This window comes from Centruroides vittatus, unplaced genomic scaffold, assembly GCF_030686945.1.
Source record: "Centruroides vittatus isolate TY-2023 unplaced genomic scaffold, ASM3068694v2 contig_1079, whole genome shotgun sequence".
NCBI classification, from domain to species: domain Eukaryota; kingdom Metazoa; phylum Arthropoda; class Arachnida; order Scorpiones; family Buthidae; genus Centruroides; species Centruroides vittatus.
Genome location: NW_027120694.1, coordinates 374287 through 398592, shown reverse-complemented (window position 1 = coordinate 398592; position 24306 = coordinate 374287). Strand labels below are relative to the sequence as shown.

The 24306-nt window shown below is 29.6% G+C and overlaps 1 protein-coding gene across 4 annotated transcripts in view; it reads left to right on the top strand.

The window, feature by feature from the left end:
- The window catches only part of LOC136974478 (cytohesin-interacting protein-like), a 47635-nt gene extending 25834 nt beyond the window's left edge, over positions 1 to 21801 (top strand). For all 4 annotated transcript variants that reach the window (XM_067269390.1, XM_067269400.1, XM_067269406.1 and 1 more), the window contains exons 3-6: positions 5050 to 5152; positions 5236 to 5396; positions 14445 to 14511; positions 18213 to 21801. In XM_067269390.1, coding sequence (XP_067125491.1) covers positions 5050 to 5152; positions 5236 to 5396; positions 14445 to 14511; positions 18213 to 18754 — 873 coding nt within the window. In that variant the 3' untranslated portion in view covers positions 18755 to 21801. The remainder of the gene's footprint in view (positions 1 to 5049; positions 5153 to 5235; positions 5397 to 14444; positions 14512 to 18212) is intronic.
- The last annotated feature ends 2505 nt before the right edge of the window (positions 21802 to 24306 follow it).

Below are 24306 nucleotides of genomic sequence, written 5' to 3'. Positions count from 1 at the left end.
TACCGAGCGGCGCAGTGTAGTTCACCTCTTTACTTTAGCAATAATGTCAAGCTTTTCTTTTACTCATCATGCATACGATAATTAAACACTATTCAAAATACATTCAAGAACTCAATACATACACAATTACTCAATACGCAGTAACAATAAAATGCGCTACTCACTAACACCGCACGGACCTGTATAAATGTGTTTGAGCTTATCATGTCGCAAACATTGCCCGCGCTATAACCAAGTGTGCGGTATAGTGAGCAGCGCTATAACAAAGGTCAACTGTATTAATAATAGCAGATTTATAACTCAATTATTTAAGGCAATTGTTTGAGTATTTAAAAATATATTTATAATAAAAAAATTAATCCTTAAAAATATAAAATTTAATGTATAAATTCCACCTTCCATCTAAAAACTATAAAACTGCTTCAAATTCATTTTTCATTAATATATTGGATGGAAAAATCAGCTGATGAGTCATATATATTTTGTATGAGTATTCATCAAATTCACCCGGGCCCCGCGAAGGTATAACGCGCCACTGCATAAAGGAAAGATTCGAGACTCGAAGCGTGCCTAGAGGCTCTACACTAGGATGAAATTCCTCGATACGCCTCAAGAATACCTACAAGTATAAAACAAAAAGAAAGATGGAGAAAAGCAAGATACATAGTTTCTATTTTATAGTTTATGCTTTTGAATACTTGTTAACAAAATCACTGGTTTTGAATTAATATAAAGAATTTACTGTGAATATATCATGTTTTTATTATATAAATATAATTTATGTAAAAGTTTTTTAGTTTTATTTGATTAGGGCAACACTATGGGTGATATACCAAGGGAGAATGCCTCCTGGAAGGTCTATAATAGAAAATTGGCCCCTATTTAGGTGTCACTAATGTGAAGAAAACCCAGAAAACTCCACATGGCCAGCCTTTTGCGGCACACAAACTCATGACCAACTACCAGCGTCCAGTGGTTTTATCCACTTGGCTACTGGTGGGCCAATTTGTGTAACATATCAGTTAGGTAATCTATATAATAAAGCTAAATCTGATCTGATTGACTTAGTCAGTCACTGACATGAAATGTGTGATTAAAAGCAGGCTTCTTACAGAAAAGAGTAATAGTGCATTCAGAAGGGAATGCTAAGTATATTAACAGAAAATCTGAAATAACCATCAAATATTTTAGGCCTTAAAAGACAACAAAGTTAAACTTTCTGCTTCATAGAATGTCACATCTATTGGTCAGTTAACTCAAAAAAAAAACAAAAATATGTAGGCAATGCTTTATTAATTCGTCCTGCATTATTTTAAAGAACAACAATACAATAATAATGTTTAAAAATTATTTTATATATATATATATAAATTATAACACAGATATGAGAGCATTGTGAAATGTCTGTGTTGGATTTCCAAAGACAGAGACAGAACCTAGTTTAGTATATAAATGAAATATATTATAGAAAATTTTCAAATACTAAATAAATATTTTAATATAAAATTTTATAAATGCATTAAAAACATGAAATACCAGTTTAAATATACACCATATTTTTCTGCATATAATCTACAGAAAATTGCTAGAACAAAAATAAAACCCATTCCATTGTATGCCCCATATCTAAGGGAGCAGCCATCATAGTTCATGTTGTCAATTTGAAAGAAATGCAGGTTATGCAATGGGACAGGTTATATCTCAGTTTTAAATTACATTATAAACAGCAAAAACTGTTTTAAGTTACATACAAAAATACAGTACAGTCAAACCTGTTTTTATGCGGGGGATAGGGACCGCATTAAAAAAAACGCATTAAAAAAAAAATCTCGCCAAACTTCACGAATGGCTGTAAATAATAGTTTTCGCGACACAATTAAAAAATATTTTTTTTATGCGGTCAACAGGGACCGCATAAAAAAAGTCTCACATAGAAAATAACTCAAAACCGTACGAAATAGAATTTATTGACAACAGATGTCAGCACTTGACTGCATCGTCTGGTCTATCGTCTGTTTTACATATTTTTGTCCAGGTGGTGTTTTGTTGACTTAAAAAGTAAATTATTTCATTTTTCGCATATTCATGCAATAATATTACTATAATAAGTGCATTTATGCTATAATAAGTTTATTTAGCTATAATAAGTCAACGTAAGACATGACGAATCGCACGAGACTAGTCGCCAACTATACCGCACAAATAAAAAATTGCACAAAAAAAACCGCATAAATTAAAAATCGCACAAATAAAAATCGCACATAAAAAGAGCGCATAAAAACAGGTTTGACTGTATTTATATATTTTAACAATTTGGAAATGATAAATGAATAATTGTTTTTAGTTTTATATGTAAAAATATTGCAACTAAAATAATTTTTAAGAAATTTTAAAATTAATTTCAATCAAGTTATCAAATCGGGTGAAAAAACAATTTTCGTAAACATTTGTGATAAGATTACATATCTTATTAAATCAAATATAGTATAATCTGAGAAGTTTCCATAATATTTATTAATACATTGGATTCATTATTATCTGATGTTTATCTTTAATGTTTAATATGCAAATATAGTAATCATCATTCAGAATATTTTTTAATACATATCATAAATATGAATGATTTTCTGTAATAAAAAATATATGTATGTGTTAAAATATAATGAATAGTACATTAGCTAATAATAATGCTTAAATTTTGATAAAAAATGAGTGTTAGATTTTATAACATTAAAAATGTTTATGTATTAATAAATCTTTTTAAATAAAAGTTTAATTAGAAGTTTAGATATATTTAATCACAAAAAAATTTTTTGTTTAATTTTACCTTTATCTTTAACTCCTACAGCTGTATCTGTTTTACCAATTGAAATGGAACACTACATAGTAAGATCAAACAATATTCTCTTTAAAGAGGAAAAGTAGTTATGCAAACTCTAGATTAACTAACATGCTATGAATCCGTAATGCCAGCCAAATGGTCAAGGTGGTTAAAGCTCTTCCTATCACTCCAGAGTATTCCAGATCCTACTACTCTGGAGACTTGGATTCGATTTTGGGACAGGATCAAATTTAGGCAAGCAATCTAGGAATTCTTTTTGTAATTGGTGATATGTTGGCTCTGTCTCTTATCACTCAGCTGCCCTATTGTGGGCCTGGCCAACTGCCAGTCACACGTGATAGGCCTAGAGAAAAGACCTTCGTAGCACCTACAAGACGGAAAGAGAGAAATTTTTATTTATTCATGAAAAATGTTAAGGAACAGTTTTCATATAATCAGTCAGATTTACATATAAGTTAAGTTGTTATAACTTAGGACCTCATATTACAATGTGTCTCCTATTCCCAAAGATAGTTTATACATATTTCCAATTATTTTCTGAAAGGGAAGTGCCTCTTGTATGTTATATCTTATACCCTGTTTGCACCGAGTATTTCAATCTAGATTGTGACCAAGATCGGCAACTGTGCTGTGGTGCGACCTCTTTCGACTGAAACGAGGTTCAATCGAGATCGACTTGAGAGTTCTTGAAACTAGATCCAGTCATAAGAGAGTTCCCACAATCCCACATGCACGAGAAAATACAAGATGGCTGCAGAACACGTGTCTGGCTATTAACAGAGAAATAAAAAAAGTATTTGGAGAAACGATGACATCTGTCTATCAGATATATGGCAAGAAAAAGTATTTATTTCTAAACAAAACTTCTATTTTGTTTGTTGGTGTTCATGACTTACCACAATGTTCTTCCAGTCTTATCTTGCATGTAATATCCGGGTTCTTTTCAAGCGGACTGCCTGTGTGAACAGCTGGATGTTTGACTGGCAACAGTTACAATCGAGAGTGTGGGTAAATCCAGATTGAAGTGAGTCATGGATTGTGTGCGAACATAGTATTAGGGTTGAACAAGCTTGAATCTGGATCTGCATACAATTTTATTGTGACCATTATGTCAGCAGTGCTCTAGTCAGGACTGACACCATCAGTGACTTCAGGCACACAAGAATCTTTCAAATAATAATTGTGGGAGTGGTTGTGTGTGAAGGAATGAACAGGCTTGGGATGGAGGAGGGAGTTGAGAGACGGCGCACTGGAAATAACACACTCCACTATGCATTTAACTATAGAACAACAAATATTTATTTTTCAAGTAAATAAAAAATTACAAAGAAAATAGAAATAGAGGAAGTCTAAACCTTTATGCTCACCTATACAAGATAGTGTTCACAACTGCGTATGTGGGTTGATAACTACCTGGATCTGTGATGGTTGACGATCGCTTGGACATTCTGAAGAGGGGAAGGCTTGTTTATGATGAGTCTTGAATCCAAAAGTCCATAATAGTAATATCCACAACAGGTTTCAATTGATTATTCATTAGTTTGGAGCCGTTAAGGTCTGATGGAAATGGCAGGAAATTGGAAAGATCAGCGGTGGAACACTGCGGAGATGAGGACACACTTCAAAATTGGGCAGGTGAACTCTCTCTGACCTTCTTTTCCCTTTCTTTTTATTTGGGGTTTTTCCCCTGCTGTTCTGATGCCCAAATTTCGGAAGGTTATGCAGGGAGCTGGTGGTTAGTCCAATCCCTGATTTTTTTTGAAATTTCCTTCAATGAGGAGTTTTTATTGGAAGTTGTATCACCCAAGAAGGATGTGTTATTGGTGGAAAAATCTTGCAAATTTCGTCTGTTGAATTTGTCAATTTTAGTTTAAATTTAATAAATTCATTTCTTTCTTTTCTTATTTAATTTTTGTTAAAAAAAAAAGATTAAGATTGTCGAAATTACAAAAATTACTAGCTCGGGTTGTCACATTATTGTGATTGATTTAAAATTGTTTATTTATTAAATAACTTTATATAATTTTATGAATCTTATGTAATTTTAATAATATTTAATCCTTTCACTGTCAGAGTAACATTTGAAATAGCTTAGTTTTTTTTAAAATTTTGGATAGTAACTAAATTTGTTAAATTCAATTAAATTTACTTGTAATTACAAATATATATTGAATAACGTTATGAAATTATTATTAAATAATTTTCAGACATACGGGATTCATCACAAGAAGGATGGAGAAATTGAATTAATAACTTATGTCGACTATGTGGAATATGATGGTCCTGCTTTTCGTGCAGGAATGAGACCAGGTATAATTTAAAATTGAAAATAGGTTACATTCTTATACCAATATTTAATGTTTAAAATTGTTTACATTGCTTTTTATAACTAGGTGACGTCATTTTATCTATCAATGGGCACGATATGGAAAAAGTTGATCATAAGACACTTGTTCGTTACATCCAGAGTTGTGAGAAAACAATGAGAATGGTGGTTCTTTTTGAAGACTGTGTACATAAAGTTGAACTACATATGAAATATTTGCAATTAAAAGTAAGGAATTTTTATTTTGTACAAAGTTAAAATTAGTTTTAATGAAACACACATTTTGATTAAAAATATTAAATAATTACCAAATGTTCCATAAGGGATTAGTTTTCAGTATTGAGTTGTGTAGTAAGTAAGGCTGGGAAATTTAGGCATTAAAAATCGTAGTTATAAAAATAATTTATATGACTTTTAGTGCCTACATGCCCTAGCCTTGGTAACAAGTTTGGTGTTTAGTTAGTAATCTCTTTTCTTGTGAACATTATCTTAAGACACCATTACATAAGTATTATTACAAACCAAACAAAATTAATGTAAAAGCAGTTAAAGAAATTAGAATATTTATTGGGATGAAGCACTTTTCAGGATTTTTAATTCCATCTTCAATCTACAACATTCATAATACAGTTGAATCTGTCTATCTTGATCTCACAGGAATGAGAAGAAAAATTTGAGATAAACATAATAAACAGTAATAAGTTAATAAGTTTGATTGAAGATACTGTATTTTATTAATACAATAGCAAGTTACAGTACAAGTATAAATAAAACATTTTTTACGTACCTTAACAGAAATAGTTTGTCAATAATTTCTGATGCCTGACTTTCTCAACTAATAAGACATATGCCAAACTAGTAGCCACTTAGAAAAAAAGTAGCATTAATTGCAACTATGTACTGTATTGCAAGAGATGTTTATTAACTGCAGTTTATGCTTTCAAAATGTAGTTGCTGAGCTTTGAATTTGTAATTGACACTTCACTCCATAATTTGAGATAGATGGTTTTGGGAGAAAATTATTTGAGATAAACATGGAAAATATATTGAATTTAGACTGAAAAGGCAGGGGAAAAAATAAATTTTGAGATAAATCATGTTTGAGATACACAGGTTCAAATAAACTGCTTTAGTTTCTTTTCTTACATTTATACCCATTTAGATTTTTTATTTTTTTTTCTTCCAGTTTAGAGTGCCAAACCAAACTGTAGATAGTTTATTATTGACATTGTACGCAGACAGTACTCATCTTTTAAACTAAGCTGCATTTCACAAAGAAACTTGTCCAAAAATCTGAACTACCAAATAATTGAAGATTAAAAGTTACTTATGACTAAATTAATTTTAACTATTGCAAACTTCAAATTGGAGTAATTAATAATTTTAGAATCAATTTGAAATCTTCAGTATGAAAAAAACTGAATGCTAAAATTGTTAACAAATAATATCCAAAATATAAATCTTAGTTATTAACTATATATGTCTGTCCAAAGAAAGAATCAAAATAAAATAACATTTGCACTTGTCATTATATTTAAAGTGATGAGAAAGAAAATGCTAAATTCAGTAAATCAAAATAAATTTTTTATTCAGAAATGATTTCGTTCTTTTAAAGCTGATGATTGGTAAAAGAATGAAAACATTTCTGAATAAAAAATTTATTTTGGTTTCTTGCATTTAGCATTTTTTTCCTTTTGTCATTTTGAAATCAAAATAGAAAAAATATTGTAGATTCAGACTACATCTGGAGCATTGTAACATGCCAAGTATTCTAGCCAGTTGAGCTAGGGTAAGTATGTACCAGTAACTTAATTGATTAGAGCATTCATCATGTTACTAAAGAATGTGTTTGGATCTCTTTCAAGGTCAAAACATGCTGTCTGGTCTTGATTTCTTTCTTTTGAATGTAATTTATACACCAGCATTTATAACTTAGGTGAGGTTTGTTTATTAATTTAGAAGCCTTTTTTAAAAAATCCAATTGGAAATTAACTTTTATTTTGTCATTCAGAACTGACAGTTTTGTTGTAAGCCATTGTTCTAGACTTGATCTCTGTCTAATGTTGTTTAGATTTTAAATTATTTTAGTTATTAGCTCTTCTAAGGATGGTTAGTTTTCAAATGTATCCCTCTCCTAAGCCATTAATTATTCAATTCAATTTAAGTTTATTCGCAAAAGGGAAAGGTTTCTCTGTTACAGGGGTGATACATGGAAATGAAATAAATTAACAATTTTAGTTTACAAAGGTATTATATTAATAACAAACAATCGTAATTACAGTACTGTACAGTCATTTTGCCTTATATCTTATAGACATGAACATAATAAGTAAAAGATACTGTATTAGGACATTAAAGTTTTATAATAGTTCTTATTTACTATTAATAACATTTATTTAATTTTTTAAAATTTTTTCCGTGATTATTAACAAAGTAATTATACATTTTATATAGATCCTTTTTATTGAGAAAGTTTAAGTTTGTCTTGAGTTCAAAAGGTGAACTACAGTTACATAATAAAACTCCTCTAAAAACACCGGACTATAAGCATATCTTCCATTCCAAACCTAATAACCGGTGCAAAACAATTATATTCTGGCTAACGTTTTCGGTCCCTCCACTGAGACCTTCCTCAGAGCCTATATTTCTTCTTACAGGATCTTTTTCAAAACGATTTTCGAACAATCGAACCTTAAAATTTTCCGTTATGCACGTGCCACCCGATTAAATCAAAAAAATCGAACAATTCTGATTCAAAGCGTTGAAAAACTTCCGTAAATCTTCCAAATCCTAACGCTTTAATCGTATAATTAATCCTATGCTAATTAAGACCGCTCCATCATTCCTCTAAAAGTATCTTGCCATCCCTTTTATTACGATGCCATATATATTCTTTTTCTAACATTTTATCACTTTCACCAAACTGCCCCTCCCTTACTTCGTTAAACTTCCCATTCATTCATTTATTCCGTCTCGTCTTTTTGCAACAGGGCCTGCCATGCCATCGATAACCTCATTTCATCTTTTGCGTTTATTGGCAGTGACGACTGGAACGCTTTACAAATTTTTATCTGTTCCAACCATCTAATATGCTCCGTATGTATGGTGGTGGCCAGCAATTTTGCAGCTTTAAAGTCCGGGATGATTTCCGGATCCGATGCATAAACCGTCAAGGAGGTGGTATTTCTCCCATTCTCAACGTCCTTCTGGTGTTCTCTTATTCGAACTTCCGTAGCCCTTTTGTTGGATCCGATGTATACCAATTCTCTATTACATCGATTATCGGCTAATGGAATAGCATACACCCCCGGAAGTTTGTCCTTATCCGGTCTATCCTTGTCATTCCTTAGTATTTGCATCATAGAGGGGCATCTCCTGTATGCTATGCCTAACCCTTGCCTTTTCGCAATCCTTCTATATAACTGTTCCAAGCACGGGTTGTACGAAATTGGTACGATATTCTTTTCCTTATTCCTATTCTCAGGTGGATTCCGATTGCTGGCATTTACGTAATCTTTTTCTAGCTGTGGTACCAACCTGCCGTAGCCGTGCCTTTTTGCCACTTCACTCAGATATTCGATTTCCTTCCGTACAGCTTCTTGGGTGGTGCTATGTGTGTGCGCCCTTTTAACCATGGACCTGAATGCCGCTCTTTTATACAGAAACGGGTCACATGAATCCGCTGTTATATAATTCGCACTCCTATGTATGCAAATACTAAGGAATGACAAGGATAGACCGGATAAGGACAAACTTCCGGGGGTGTATGCTATTCCATTAGCCGATAATCGATGTAATAGAGAATTGGTATACATCGGATCCAACAAAAGGGCTACGGAAGTTCGAATAAGAGAACACCAGAAGGACGTTGAGAATGGGAGAAATACCACCTCCTTGACGGTTTATGCATCGGATCCGGAAATCATCCCGGACTTTAAAGCTGCAAAATTGCTGGCCACCACCATACATACGGAGCATATTAGATGGTTGGAACAGATAAAAATTTGTAAAGCGTTCCAGTCGTCACTGCCAATAAACGCAAAAGATGAAATGAGGTTATCGATGGCATGGCAGGCCCTGTTGCAAAAAGACGAGACGGAATAAATGAATGAATGGGAAGTTTAACGAAGTAAGGGAGGGGCAGTTTGGTGAAAGTGATAAAATGTTAGAAAAAGAATATATATGGCATCGTAATAAAAGGGATGGCAAGATACTTTTAGAGGAATGATGGAGCGGTCTTAATTAGCATAGGATTAATTATACGATTAAAGCGTTAGGATTTGGAAGATTTACGGAAGTTTTTCAACGCTTTGAATCAGAATTGTTCGATTTTTTTGATTTAATCGGGTGGCACGTGCATAACGGAAAATTTTAAGGTTCGATTGTTCGAAAATCGTTTTGAAAAAGATCCTGTAAGAAGAAATATAGGCTTGAGGAAGGTCTCAGTGGAGGGACCGAAAACGTTAGCCAGAATATAATTGTTTTGCACCGGTTATTAGGTTTGGAATGGAAGATACAGTTACATATTCGTATGATATCATATTGTTCATGCAAAGTTGTAAGTTCTTGACAGTTTTTTAGAAGTTTTCGGATTGACATAAGAAATGATGGGTATTTGAAAAATTTGTGGGTATTATTAACAAAGAGAGAGTATTTGTTAAGGCGTAGCTGGATTATTAGTCATTTCACGTTCAAATCAATTGGGTACCACATGTATAGCTGGGAAGATGGAATTTCAAATAAGTTAGTAATTATCATCCCTGGTACACCATGGTTTAAATAGAGTTGATCTTTATTTATAGATTGAGATATGGCAGAGTTTAATAGAAGAGTATAACCATATTTCCAGTCCTGAATGATATCTTTAAATAATAGTTTTAAAATATTTTTAAGTAATAATTTATTAAATTATATATTAATTTTATTATGAAGTAAAATACTTTACCATGAAAATCTCAATGCCAACTTTGCATTTCCATCAAACACATTTATTAGTTTTCGGCATATTTCATAAGTCTATGTCAGGTTTCCAATCTAGCTTCCGATTTGGTAATGTTTGAAATTGAATATTATTTTAAGATACATCCTATATTTCTCATGCATTCATAATTATGAATGTATGAGAAATATAGGATGTATCTTAAAATAATATGTATATATGTATATATCGTGATAATATCATATAATAATATATCATAATAATATATAATATACACACATATATAATATAAATAATATATAACATTAAATGATTATGAAACAACATTTAGAAATATATATGTTTGTTTGTTTGTGGTTGACTTCTCCTTGTGATGACATGTTCTTACGTGATTTATCATGTAAAGATCAGTTTTATCATCATATAAAGATTGCCATGCAGCAGATAGATTCACAGTCTTTGATTTATGCATCCTCTTTTAATGTGGCATTAAATTTCTAATGTTTTTAATGTTTATAGCTTGTGTTCATCAAACACATGCCATAATAGTTTGATATCATTAAGGTTTGCAGATACCCCAGGCTCTGTTGCATACTGTGCTAAAGTAGTTATCAGATTATTGCTGTCAACATTATGTTTATGCTCAACCAGTCTGCTTATTAAAGATCTGTTTAAGGTTATACTGTTAAGTTACAAAGTGACTTTTGAACTTTGTTTGGGGATAGTGACAAAAAAAAACACACACACACATCTTTTGATGAACAAAATGATTTAATAAAATAAAGTAAGTAAGTTAACAAATCAAATTTGTGTATGACCCAACAGTTGTAGAATATTATAATTAATTAAAACAAAAATACCCAAAGATCAAATTAAACTAAATTACAATAGTGAGACTAATAATAGCCACTTTACAATTATTTCTAAAACTCTTAAACTAAATATACAAACAATATCTTGCCAGTAGGCAGTGGAACACATCAAGTCTCAACTTCGTAGATCCTTGAGCTTCAGCTGAAGCTCTGTACGTCTCCTCATACAAATCTTTCTCTCAGCCTGGTGCCACTCTCACTTGAGCTTAGGGACTTCTTCCATGGTTTGTCCACCTCTGTCCTCCTGGGTTCTTCTAGCTTCCATCCTCGTCCAAGACGCGACTTAAAGAGAGTTCTCCTCATTTGAGCTCCTCGTGTATTTTCTTCCTGTTGTCCAGACCAGTTCCCCTCAGCAGGAGTCCTTACTACAATATCCAGCAATAGAGCTGGTTTGGACATGAAAACAAACAATGGCATAATGCTGTACACAGGGAAGAGAATAAAAATAGGTTGGGGAGACTAGACAAAAAAGAAGCATGGTGGTCACCGCACTACAAATAGAACTTGCCATTTACTATTGACTAACAATATCTAGAGAGTCTGTAAAGACTATTGTCAATAAATCTAAATGTGTATTCAAATTTATATCAAATAATTATTTTTGACTGTTTTCTAGAAATACTTTGAGAGTAAATATGGTGTGCAGGATGCAATGTAATGGAATAGACTATTTCATTATCTTAAATGCTCATTTTGAATACTCATTAAGTCATTGTTCTATAAAACTCATCTCTATCCTCATAATTAAGCTTTTCTCTATTTGATGATAATTAAAAATATAAAAAGTTATATAACAAAATCTCATAACAGATGGCACCACACACAATTTTATTATATTAATAATATAAAAATTATTTCCAAATAGAATTTTATAACAGCTGGGAAAGTTATACAACTCGTTGCCAGATTGCTTTCTTTTTGATATATTACCTGGAGATCAGGAGCAGCAAATATTTTGTCATATTTCTTCCCCTTTTTTTATTTTCTGTGTGTGTTTCAGAGCACTAACCAGTAGATATTAAAAATAAACTATTTTATGTCAGTACATTGCTTCACTTTTATCAGAAACCATTGCATATGATCTATGGATTCTCACCATAACAATATTTAATAAAGGTGGCAGTTTAATAATCTAAATTTAAGCCACATTACTTCATTTCATTGATTAAAATCTAGCCAAAAAGCTTGTGTGTAGGTATTTGATTATACAGTAGAGAGTCGTTAATCCCCGGTAATAGGAATCGCCGGTAATCGGAACGATTTTCAGTCGGACTGTGTCGTGCTGAATCAAACGTTTTCGATACTAGATTTACTTCTAAAGTATAATTTTCGTGATTTTATATTCTTCAATATATTTATTTTGTTTGTACAAAATGAAGAAATAATTTTTAACGATGCGATAGTCTCGATTATTATTAAAAATTTTCGTTAGGCTTAAAATCGACGAAAATTCAACACAAAGCGACACACAACAGAGAAAAATCTGAACATCGGACAAATTAATATATTTTTTCGTACATAATCGGTAATCGGAACAAATCACTAATCTGAACAACCCCAGTCCCCAATTGATTCCGATTAACGACTCTCTACTGTATAATTATTTCAACCAATGATCAAGTTTTATGAAACTGCTTTAAAAATATAATTACACTCAAGATTATTTCAAATTTACTTTCTTTAAATCATTCTGATGTAATTATTAACTTTTTATATAACTCTATCTTGTTACTCATCTATTGTACGTACTGGATAAATAGAATATGATTAAAAAAAAAACACCTTTAACAATTCAGCAAATAAAATTTACTAAAATAAAAACCATTTTTGATAGTTTTTAACCAATCTTCCTCAGTTACCATAAAATAGAATGTGAAAATTAGAACATAAATTTAAATGAAAATGAGAATTTCAAGATAAATACATAAATAAATAACTGAAAATGTAGTTGTGGACAATAAAATAAATAATGAATAAATGTTTCTTAATAAAAATAAAAATGTCTCTTAATAAAATTAATCTTCATAAAAAGATTGCCATGCGGTAGCCAATGTGTCTGCATCCCTGTGGTTGATGCAACCAATTCTTTTGTGTGCTTTAAAAATCTCTAATCTTTCAAGATATTTCATTGTGTGTATATTTGTTGTTGGTTTGATAATTGATGCTTACTTCTATTGGATATGAATGTCCTGTTGCCATGTGTAAGCTGATAGTATGGTGTTATCAAGCTTTTTATCAATTGTATATTTATGCTCCTTGAGTTGTCGTTGTAAGATGCGCATCATGGCACCCACATAGACTAGATTAGATCTGAAATATTGATCGTTTAATGGGATGGAGTAGATTCCCATGGCCGAATTACGGTCCTATTGTTTTTATCATTCCTTAAAATTCTGAAAACCATAGGGTTACGTTGATATACCACTTGGAGATTATTAGCCTTGACTGCTGCCTTATGTATTCCTCTTAAAAATGGCATATAACCTAAAACTACCTTTTGTTTTCTGTCCAATGAAGTTTTGTTGCTTGAAAGGTTGTGATTAATTTCTTTATCATTTCCAACGAGTATCCTTGTTGTTCTACAATCCTTAAGATGTAATTCAGCTCTGTTACTGTTTCATTTATGCTTGTACAATGCATATAAGCCTTACTTATCCAGGATCTAAGTGCTGCTAATTTGATTTTATTTGTGTATTTATCTCGAATTCTTGTTTTCATTTATATTTAAATTTATGTTTTATTTTCACATACTATTTTTTGGTAACTAAGGAAGATCGGTTAAAAACAATCGAAAATGTATTTATTTTAGTAAATTTTATTTGCTGGATTGTTAAAGGTGTGTTTTTTATTGTTATTTACTTACTTTTAGAAATTTAAAAAAGCCTTATCATATTTTAAATAAATTTCTTATTATGGTAAATGCAAAATGATATATAATTTTACAAAATTTAAATTGTTCAGTTTAATAATAATAATACTACAGTAAAGTCTGAATAATCTGTCATTCTTTTAAATAACCATTTGTTTTTGTTAACCATCACAGTTCTTCAGTTTTGAGGAAGTACAGTTATGATATGTTTTTTGCTATTGCCATAATGAATTTACTGTATGTAACCCTCTGTTTCTGTGCTGTATGCTAGTTCTGCATTGCATATAAATATGGCACTGTCCAATAAATAAACAATTGATTGATTGTATAGTACTCTATATAAATAAGATTGTGTATTAATTGTGGATTGTAAATTAATTTTTCTGTGCTGGTAGGAGGAATTCTATTATCTGTCTCTTCTCATGTCTGTCACAACTTCAGTCCCAACCTTCGACAAATAGTTTCTACTGTAAATTAAAAAATGTATTATCTATTTTTTATTTATTTATTATTATAGATCTATGTAATAGTTGAAATTTTATTTACTTCCAAAATTTAAAAGAGTTTGTTTTTAAATTTGATATTTTTATCTTTAGAGGGTGCTACAAGAAAAAAAATATGAATTAGAACAATTATGTGAAAAAGAACAACAGTTAATTCAAGGTAATGATTTCAATATTTTTTTTATAATACTAATGTAAACTAATAAAAGATGTACTTAATATTTTATTTTAATAGTTTGTGACATTGCATTTTGCATTATATATACGCTTTTCTGTTTTTTAAATTCAGAAATAATTTACATCTTAGAAATTTAAAAATGACTTTTAATAAATTTTGATGAAATTCCTGCATTTTATTTATTATATTCACATTACAAAATATATTTATGATGCAAGGTATGGAATTAAAAAAAATATGTAAATATTTCTAAAATGTGAGTTTAATAGCACAATCAAAAGTTACTTTTTACATTTAAAATGTTTTTTAAATGTTAAAGTGTTCTCAAGCTAAACTATGTAATGTCATAGTTGGCATATATGCAGTTTTCCCATGACAATGTTCTTATGTAACTAAAAGTTGAAAATGTTCAATAGTGTTTGGGTGTGATGTTACTTTAAAAAAGACCCTGTTCTGAATTACTTCTTCAGAAAATATATATTTTAAAAATTAAGACAAAATATTCATTACAATGCAGAAGTAATCTTGTCACTATCAAGCATGTCAACACATTTTTGATGTTTCTTATGCTCTAATATGTTTTAAGTTCAAATAGATTGCAACTGAATTTAGTTTATTTTTCTCTGGTGAAAGTGAAACATAATTTTTCACATTTATCAGATGTATCTTCATATTCTGTTAAACTCCAATCTTCTTTTAATAGGTTAATTTTCTAATTTCTTAAAGATCATTTTAAAATGAGAGACAAAATAAATAAAACATCCTGTTCAACAGTTGACTTATCCATTTACTTAATCTGAATTATGAATTAGCGGAAAAGTGAAACATTAAACATGGTTCCTAAAACACATAACTCACTGTTATAAAAGTCTTTTTCTATCCCTATTATGGGATTTGGCTCAGCCCATGCAGAGGCATCTGGATGGTTAGGGACAGACCCTGACAAATTCGGGATAAATCTCTCATGGAAAACTAGAGGTTGCTTTCCTGGATTCAATCCCAGGTTCCCTGAATGGTAAGCTGGATGGCCAAGACAGTAACACGTCAGCCTTTACTGTCTTGGCCATCCAGCCATTTTTTGGATTTTTATTAATATTTATTTTCAGAAACTATTTACATGTTAACTGTTAGTGTTTTAATACTAGCTTTGCTTTAAGTTCCTGGTAATATAATACACCATTTCTAAAAATTAAATGTACTGAAAGCAATCAAAGTTTTTTTATTCTGTTTAAAATATAGAGAAATAAGGAATAGAGAAATATATATAAAATAAGGAGGAGTTGTATTGTCTTTGTTAAAAAAAAAGAAAGTTACAATCCTGAAGTAAACCAATTATTAAATATTTTATCAATTTTCTGCTGTTCATTTTCCAAAATAATTAATCACATACAAAAGTGAATATTTTTAGGTTGATTTTATTAATATTAATTGTCTGGCTTCTGAAGTTAAAACAAAAAATAAAGAATAAAAATGCAATATAAAAATACATGAAAATAGCTATATGATAAAAATGCTAAGAGTTGAAAGCTGTGTAATCTTGATTGTGGCTCTTGCAAATTCTTGGACTTTGTGATCTTGACCCTTTATTTTCCTTTGTTACTTTTGCTATATTTTTCGTTTTTATGCCTTTAAGACAAACACTTTTATTTCTGTATATTTTCCTATTAATTTTATGTATTTTTATCATGTCTATTTTCTTACTAATAAACTTATTATCATCTTTGTGTAGAGGTATTGATCATTATACATTCTATTGTATGAAATAAACACTTTCTTGGAAGCATTTATACTTGTAATATGTGCGTTTTTCTTCACTTTATCCATTCTGAATACATCTAAACTTGTATTTATAGGTTTTGACGTGTTTTATAAAGATGTTTTGGATTTTAAATATTCTGCAATTTAACATACTTTTCACTGGTTTCTTGAAAAACATTAAATGGAGTTTCTACTGTATATAACTTTACAATTGAACTGTTTCATCAGAGTTTAGTTGATGAAAAATCTCTATTCATTTTTAATTTTTAATCTACTAAACTCTAATGAAACAGCTCAATTATAAAGTTGATAGAGCATTTTGAATTCACATGGGAATTTCCATCTACAGAAGTAAATCTTTCAGGATATTTTGTATGAGAGAATATTTCTCGCAATCTTGTATATGCATTCATATTACATTTCTTGCAGAACATTTTGAATGAATGAAAAAAAAAAGATGCTCAGTTTGCAAAATTTTGTAAAGTATTGTTTAAATACTTTATTGAATCATATAAATTGAACACAGAAATTTTAATATATTTTTGATTTTACATATATGAATTTTATCTTTCATAAATTTTTCCATAGACTGATACAAGTATATAGACCACAGAGTAAAATGTTGATTGAAATTGTTAACTTATAAGAGAATTAGTTTATATATTGTATTCTGCTTTAGATACTGCTTGTGTCAGTACCCAAATCAGAAATAATTTTTCATGATTCAAGGGTGTTGTTCTGTAAGAAACAAAGGGGGCATCTCTCCAATATTTTTGTACTGGAAAATTCTCTCTATTCTCAAGATATATACTTACTTTTATTTTATACCATAGTACATGTACTATATATGTGTAGTATGGCATAAAATAAAAAATATAGTTATTTTATACTATACTAGTAGGAAAAGTACACTGTACACATTTACCTTTTTTATATCTACTCAAAAACTGACAATAAGAAATTTTTCTTACTCATTGTCTTTGGTGTGACCCTCCCAATATATGTATGATCTTTCAAAAAGGATTCTACCATTTTAAATTATTGTAATTTTGTTAATTATTATCTGAAAACGTTGTAATGTACATTAAAACATAGTTAAACTGTCCAATTTTCACATATGCCCATTAAATTTCTCAGTGAGAGTACCTCATGTTGCATGGCACACATCCAACTGAAACTCATTCTTCCAATACAAGATGCCTATACCAGCATATGTCAAATTACCATTTTTTATTTACATTTTCATCTGTATATAACAGACATCTTCAGGTATAAATAACAGAGAACAAAATGGACATCTTTAATTTGTCCATTTTGTTCTGAAGACGTCTGTTACATACAGATGAAAATGTAAGTAAAGATTAGTAATTTGAGGTATGCTGTGTAGATGTTTTGTATGTGTTTAAATTAAATATTTATCAGATTTTGATAGTTATTGACTCATTCTTTGTTCACTACAACATATCTGTTCTCTCTGCTCCATAGCAGCCACCATTCTATAGCTGCTGCAGATCACTTATGTTGCACAATGACAAATGATTCTGTCTTTACAAACTATAGAACACAAATTGCTCTCTGTATTGCAGAGACATCATTTTTGTTTATGATATCTTCTAGAGGTGGTAGACATGTTTGAATGCAGATGGGAGATGAAACTTGAACAGTTACTCTATCAATTGGTATATGTCACATAGATTAACATAATCACTGTAATTTAAAATAGTAGCATTTGTTTTGAAGACCCTGTATATGCAGATAGACACTAATGATGAAAATCTTGCTTGGGTTTCTGTATTTTGTAAAATTGGTTTGTTTATGGGTATGAAGTTTGCAGTTACCTTTTTCTTAATTATATTATATCGTTTTTCAGTTTAAACTATATTCTTAAACTTTATATACTTAATACGTATTATGTTTACTTTTAGCATGGAAAGATAGAGGTGTTAGGGTGCCACCGAGTCCATTTCTGATTGCAAGATTATGTTCGGTTACACCTTCTAGTCCTTGCAGTATACATAGCTGTACTAGTTCAGATATTTTGGCTTGTGGAGTTGGTGGAAATTTAGAAGATTCTTGTAGTTGTTCAAGTCTTCTGGAATCTTCTTGGGAGAAAAACAGTTTAATGACATGTTCTATTCATTCAGATCCAGGATTCAAATCGTCATTTCAAGGTACTCACAAACAGTTTGCAACTTTACCGAAAACTTCGTTAGCAACAAAAAAGGGGATGAGACACGTTGCAGGAGAAGGAGTTATGTCTACCCCGGAAGGATCCTGGGACTGTCTTGAGTCGCAGTCTAGTACCGGATTATCCGAAAGCACAGATTTTTCCGAGTCATCTAGTCAAGATTCGCACACGCATTCTCCCATACCTAATAGAAAAGAAATGAGTGCCGAAGATCTAGAACAAGAGACTCCATTAGTCGACGACGAAGAGGATGACAAAGATGAAGTCACAAGGCTTTAAATTTAATCAATATGCAATAATTATTTTTGATTCATTTTTATTGAATCTGTTATGAAAAAATATTCTGTGATTATAACTATTATTCTATAAAATATTGTATAAACAAGTTATTTAATAATACTCAAGAGTTTTTAAGAGAGGTAAGTAATTTATTTTTCCTAGTTGTGTTAGTTATAAATACCTATTTTGGAAAGAATAATCTTGAAACAAGCATAATTATACCTTTTTAAGACTTTGTCATTGTACCAAATTAAATCTTAAAAACTTAAATTGCAAATTGAAATAAAGCAAAAAAGATGATAATTCTACTAAAATTTCATTATGTACAAAGAAGTTTTAGTTTCAGTTCTTTGATGTTAGTAATGTGATGTGATTTTAACTTAATAAGGAACAATTAATGCCATTTATGTTGTTTTGCCAACAGGAACAACTTTATCATTAACTATACATAAAGTACAATCAAAAATTAGTTTCAGAATATATAAATTTATGCTATTTAATCATTGAAATTATTAAATAAATTAACTCTTTGTTTATAGATTCTTTTCTATAAGAAGGTAACTCTTTAGTAATCTGGTGTTGTCATGCTTGGCATCATGTGCAGTTACGAACAGGCTTGAAAATCACAATTTAAGTTTAATGCCTTGTCGAAATATAAAATACCTAATTTACAATACTTTTTTGTTATTAAACTATTGTAAAACTGATGTAAGAGTTGCAGATTTAGTAAACTGCTTGATCTGATTTGAAAAATCAGTAGTATAGAATGTTATGATGATGAGTATGGCTTTGCACCCGATTACTACGTTACCTTGTCGGCAAAAAAATTTGCAACACTTGGAGATAATTTAGTCCTAAGAATGAAGATAATTATTTACATGAAGTATGAAATCACAAAAAATTGTTACCTAAATTTGTACTGTGCGATAAAATTCCACTCATTTTAGATTTTGGACAGTTGAAGCCATATAAAATTTACTTTGTTATTAGATGTGATGATTATGATGTAGAATATTAAATACTAAACTTATATATGTTTGAGGATGCTAAAACCTATCTAAAATTTGTCTTTGAAGATAAAATAAAGAGAAATTGTTTCATTGACAAGTACAGGTGTAAATATAATGAGAAACTTTGACTGCTTTCTGAATACGCAAGTGGTATATTGATAATTTCTTTAAAAGAATTTTTATTTTAATGAATCAAAGAAATGACAATATCAGAAACACAACATATAACATCACAAACAAAATGTCTACTACGATAACAGTTGATAGAAGAAATAGGGTATAATTTGAATGTGCAGTTATTTAATTTGTTTCCTATGATGCAAAATTTAAAGTATTCTGATACAGGGTGTATGCAAAAACTAGGCTTTGTCTTGCTTCTCCTACATGTTAGTTAGATACAAATGCACAAGACTATATGTAATCAGTAGTGGGTCATCTTATACTCTGCACAAGAGTATAGGTAATTGATATAATCACTTCTGCTAGATACAAGTGTATTAGAGTACAGGATGGCAACTATGCCATTGAATGGCCCACTACTAATTAGTTTTATACAGTTTTATTTAGCTAACATGTAGCAGAAGCAAGATATAAACTGATGCAATGTCTTTGTCAACATCCTGTATAAGTGATTGTTAGAATCAAAGGGAGGAAACAATTGCATATCTCTGTGTATATTTCATACAAAATGTATTCTATGGAAATTATACTAGTCATACTTCCATGTGTTGCAAATCATTTTGCTAGTAAATCATACAGAATTTATTTGAAGTAATGATTATAGAAAAAGTTTTAAGCATAAAAAAATTTTAAAGTATAACACCAAATAAAATCTATTTTATTGCATGGAAACTTGTAAATTAGATTTAAAGTATATTTAAAAAAAAAAAAACCTTATATCACTTTAAAATTATAGAATATAATGCTAAACATGTTACCTTGTGTAAGTATTGTAATTTTTACATCTGTATAGTAAAACGTTATTTATTACCATAACCACAATGGAATTATAGAAATTGTTTGAGGTGTATTTGTCTTTTATAATTAAAGAACACTAGGATATTGTGTGTAAAAGAGTGATCCGATTAATTATATTTTGCTATGAGTACTTCAGAAAATTAAATTATAAATTAAGCGATCTGCGAATTGTAATTTTATTTGATTAGCAAATGTATTTACCTCGGAATATCCGAGCTTAATTGCATCAGGATCAATTAGATAACTCACTTCTTTTTAATTTAAGGTAATTTATGAAATGTTTTGTTGTATATATGCAAGGGAAAAATTTATATATAAATGTATAAATATACAAGAGACGATTTTAAATTTATTTACTCATTTGTGATATATTTTATATTTTTCTCTAAGTCATTAAATAAGAACAATTATTATTATTATTATTATTATTTTCATTTTGTTGTTGAATTTTTGTGATAAAAATGCAATTTCCTTAAGTCATTCATGATGAAGACTCCATTCTATCAGAGTCTAAAAACTGAAAACCTGATACTGTATTACTATTATTACTGTAATTAGAAGGTTTTCTTAGTACATAAGTTTACAAATATACTTAAGATATTGAAAAATAAAAGCAAAACTAATCAGGGAGGATGAGGTTTTTCTGTCAATGTGATATCAATTTTTAGATCTCTCTTGCATAGAATGTAATCTTGTGAACTTATTTTATCAAGTTATGACCCTTGTAAAAGGGTCCTTGAATGTGTAAAAATTAAATTAAAAAAAAAAACAAAAGATTATTTATTATTTTTCAAGGAGAATGCAATAGTTGTACTTTGTCCAAAAAATGTTACGGGTCCTGGAATTTATTTCTAGTCATCCGGTTGTCAAAGGGCTGTAATTTAAAAATTGTATAGATGCTGATCTTTTTAAATTTATCAATTTCACATCATATCAATGTCTGTTGAAGCATTAAAAAAACAAAAACAAAATAAGCAACACCTAGATCTTATCTTTTTAAATGGTGTTATAATTATTTTGTTGTAGTAAATATCATTTCTTAATAAAAGAAGAAAATTATTTGAAGTTGTAGTTAGTTTTTCTTATACGAAATATTTATCTATTCACTCAGTATTTTAAATAAAATATTTGTATTGTGTAATATAATTATTTAAATTTTAAAAATGACGGTCAATCGATGCTTATTGGTTAAATTTAAAAGGCGGCGATTCGTTATTGGTGGAATTTAAATTCAAAATCAGTAGACGCTTAATATTATTGGCCGATACTTTCTTTGTAGTAATGTGAAGGTGCCGCCATTTGTAATATTAAATTCACAAAATTATATATATATATAATCTTTATTTATACGCACAACTTGTTAAAAAAATACATAATTAGTATTTTAGAATGTTAAAATGGTGGATAATAATTATAGTTACTAGTATTTAATTAATAAAGGTTGCCAAGGATTTAAAAAAATAAATAATAAATTCAGTTGTTATTCTTGGTGTAGTTAAACTTTGACAACAATAATTATGTTTATAAATACCAAAGAATATTTATTTTAATAGTTTTACTAGCTTTGCCATTTTATGTTTGGAACTATAACATGAACCTTGTCCAAACAAACCTTTTTCCAACTCGAATAGTTCTTGGAAGTGGAATTTCTACCGTGCAATCCATTAAAACAGTACATCTACTGTACACTTTTAATACCCCTTGCTTATAAGAAGAAGAAGAAATGATATATAATGATATATTAATGTAAATATCAAGACTTTTTAACATATTTTTTCATTTTCTTTTATAAGACAAGTTTGTCTAAAACTATTTCATGGCCAAACTTAATGTAATGCAGTTGTACAACTGTTAAAAACTGGACTTTATGATGAGGAAAACTAGTTACCAGAACGAATGCAACAACGGAATTTCTAGTTAAAAGCCTATTTTAGTTCGTTTATAACACAAAATGGAATTCTAAATGTGTCATAACAAGATGTCGGATAGATAATGTTTTTTTATTTTTTAGAAACAATTTGCGGTGTGTGTGTGTGTGTGTGGTTTAATTATCTAAAACGAAGCTGGAAAATGGCCGAGTATACAGTTTCTTTATGCATCCGGTCGTACCAAGCTTGATTTATGAGAATTTCTCCTTTATTTATTCTCAAGGCTGTTACACCCTTCCCTTTTTTCCCCATAGACCAGCTTCTTCGCATTTTCGCATCTTGCATGCATTTAAAAACAATTACAATTAACTTCATTCCTATGTTTTCTTCTTCATCCCTGCCATAACGGGGAGGAAGTAATGATGATAAATTTATTTACTATGTAATATCCAGACTGAATTTTTTTCCCCTTTCATAATTAAACATGACTCTTTTCATTTGCTTTTTACAAAAATAGGAAATGGTCATAGACTAATTTTAGCCCCTACAAATTGGACTTTCGACCTTAAACTTGGTGTACAGTACATACTTTATTTTTAATTAAAATTCCTTTTTAAAAATTACACATCGAAATACGTAAAATTACTATCAAATTCTAATCTTAGTCCAGAGAGGGAAGGGAAATTCCTAATGATAAAAGGGGGAAGTTGTTAACAATGCCGCAATAATTATGTTTTAAGTTTTCTTTTTAATTCCAGTTTTAGCTAAACGGGTTTATAAAAGTTAAATTAAAAAACAATAAATATGTGTGGATTTATTAAAATTTACAGGGGTGTTAGGGATTTTCCCTCAGATAAAATTACAGTCAATGCTGAGAAATGTTTAATTATTTTCTTAAGAAAGAATTACATTTTAATGTTTCTCTATATTAACTAACGAGGAAACATTTAATTATAATCAATTAATACTAGACAAATTTTTCATTGTTTTCTACTTCGATTTCGGATGAAAATTACAGAAAAATCGTTGAAAAAAAAGTTTTATAACAGTTAACGTCCAGTACCTGAAATTTCCTGAAATTACAATTTTAATTTGCGTCATCTCTTATAAAAATTTCTTTTACGTTATAGAACAAATATAATTTTTAATATTTATAATTAAATTCTCTTCGAATTTGTCTCCTGCAATAAAATTTTCTTTTTCAAAATCAAAAGGGAAAAATCCCTGCCAATTTAGGGAACGCTTAAAAAAAAAAAACTTGAATTTATTTTTTAATGATTCCTAAAAAGGGAAAATTCTTGAAAATTTAGGGAATTTTTTTAGAAAATTCGCTTTCTAATGATACAAAAACAAAAGGGAAAATCCCTGGCTATTTAGGGGAAAAAAAATTCATAAGTAATCTAAATTCGGAAGTATTAACGTATTTTTCTTTTAGAAATATTTCTAATTAGAGGGAAAAGAAGAAAAAGAAAAATTTAACCTTAAAACACTATTAGTCACAGGTTAAACTGATACATTTTCCATTACTTGTTCCTGAAATGTTTTTCCAAGAACAACAACTACCTTCCATTTTCTATCATTATATCTGAAACAAAGAAAATCCTTTTAATGAAGATAAACTTTATTTATTTATATACTCTAAGAAATATTAAAAACAAATTTTAATTGAAAGAAAAGATTTGTCGACTTCCAAAAA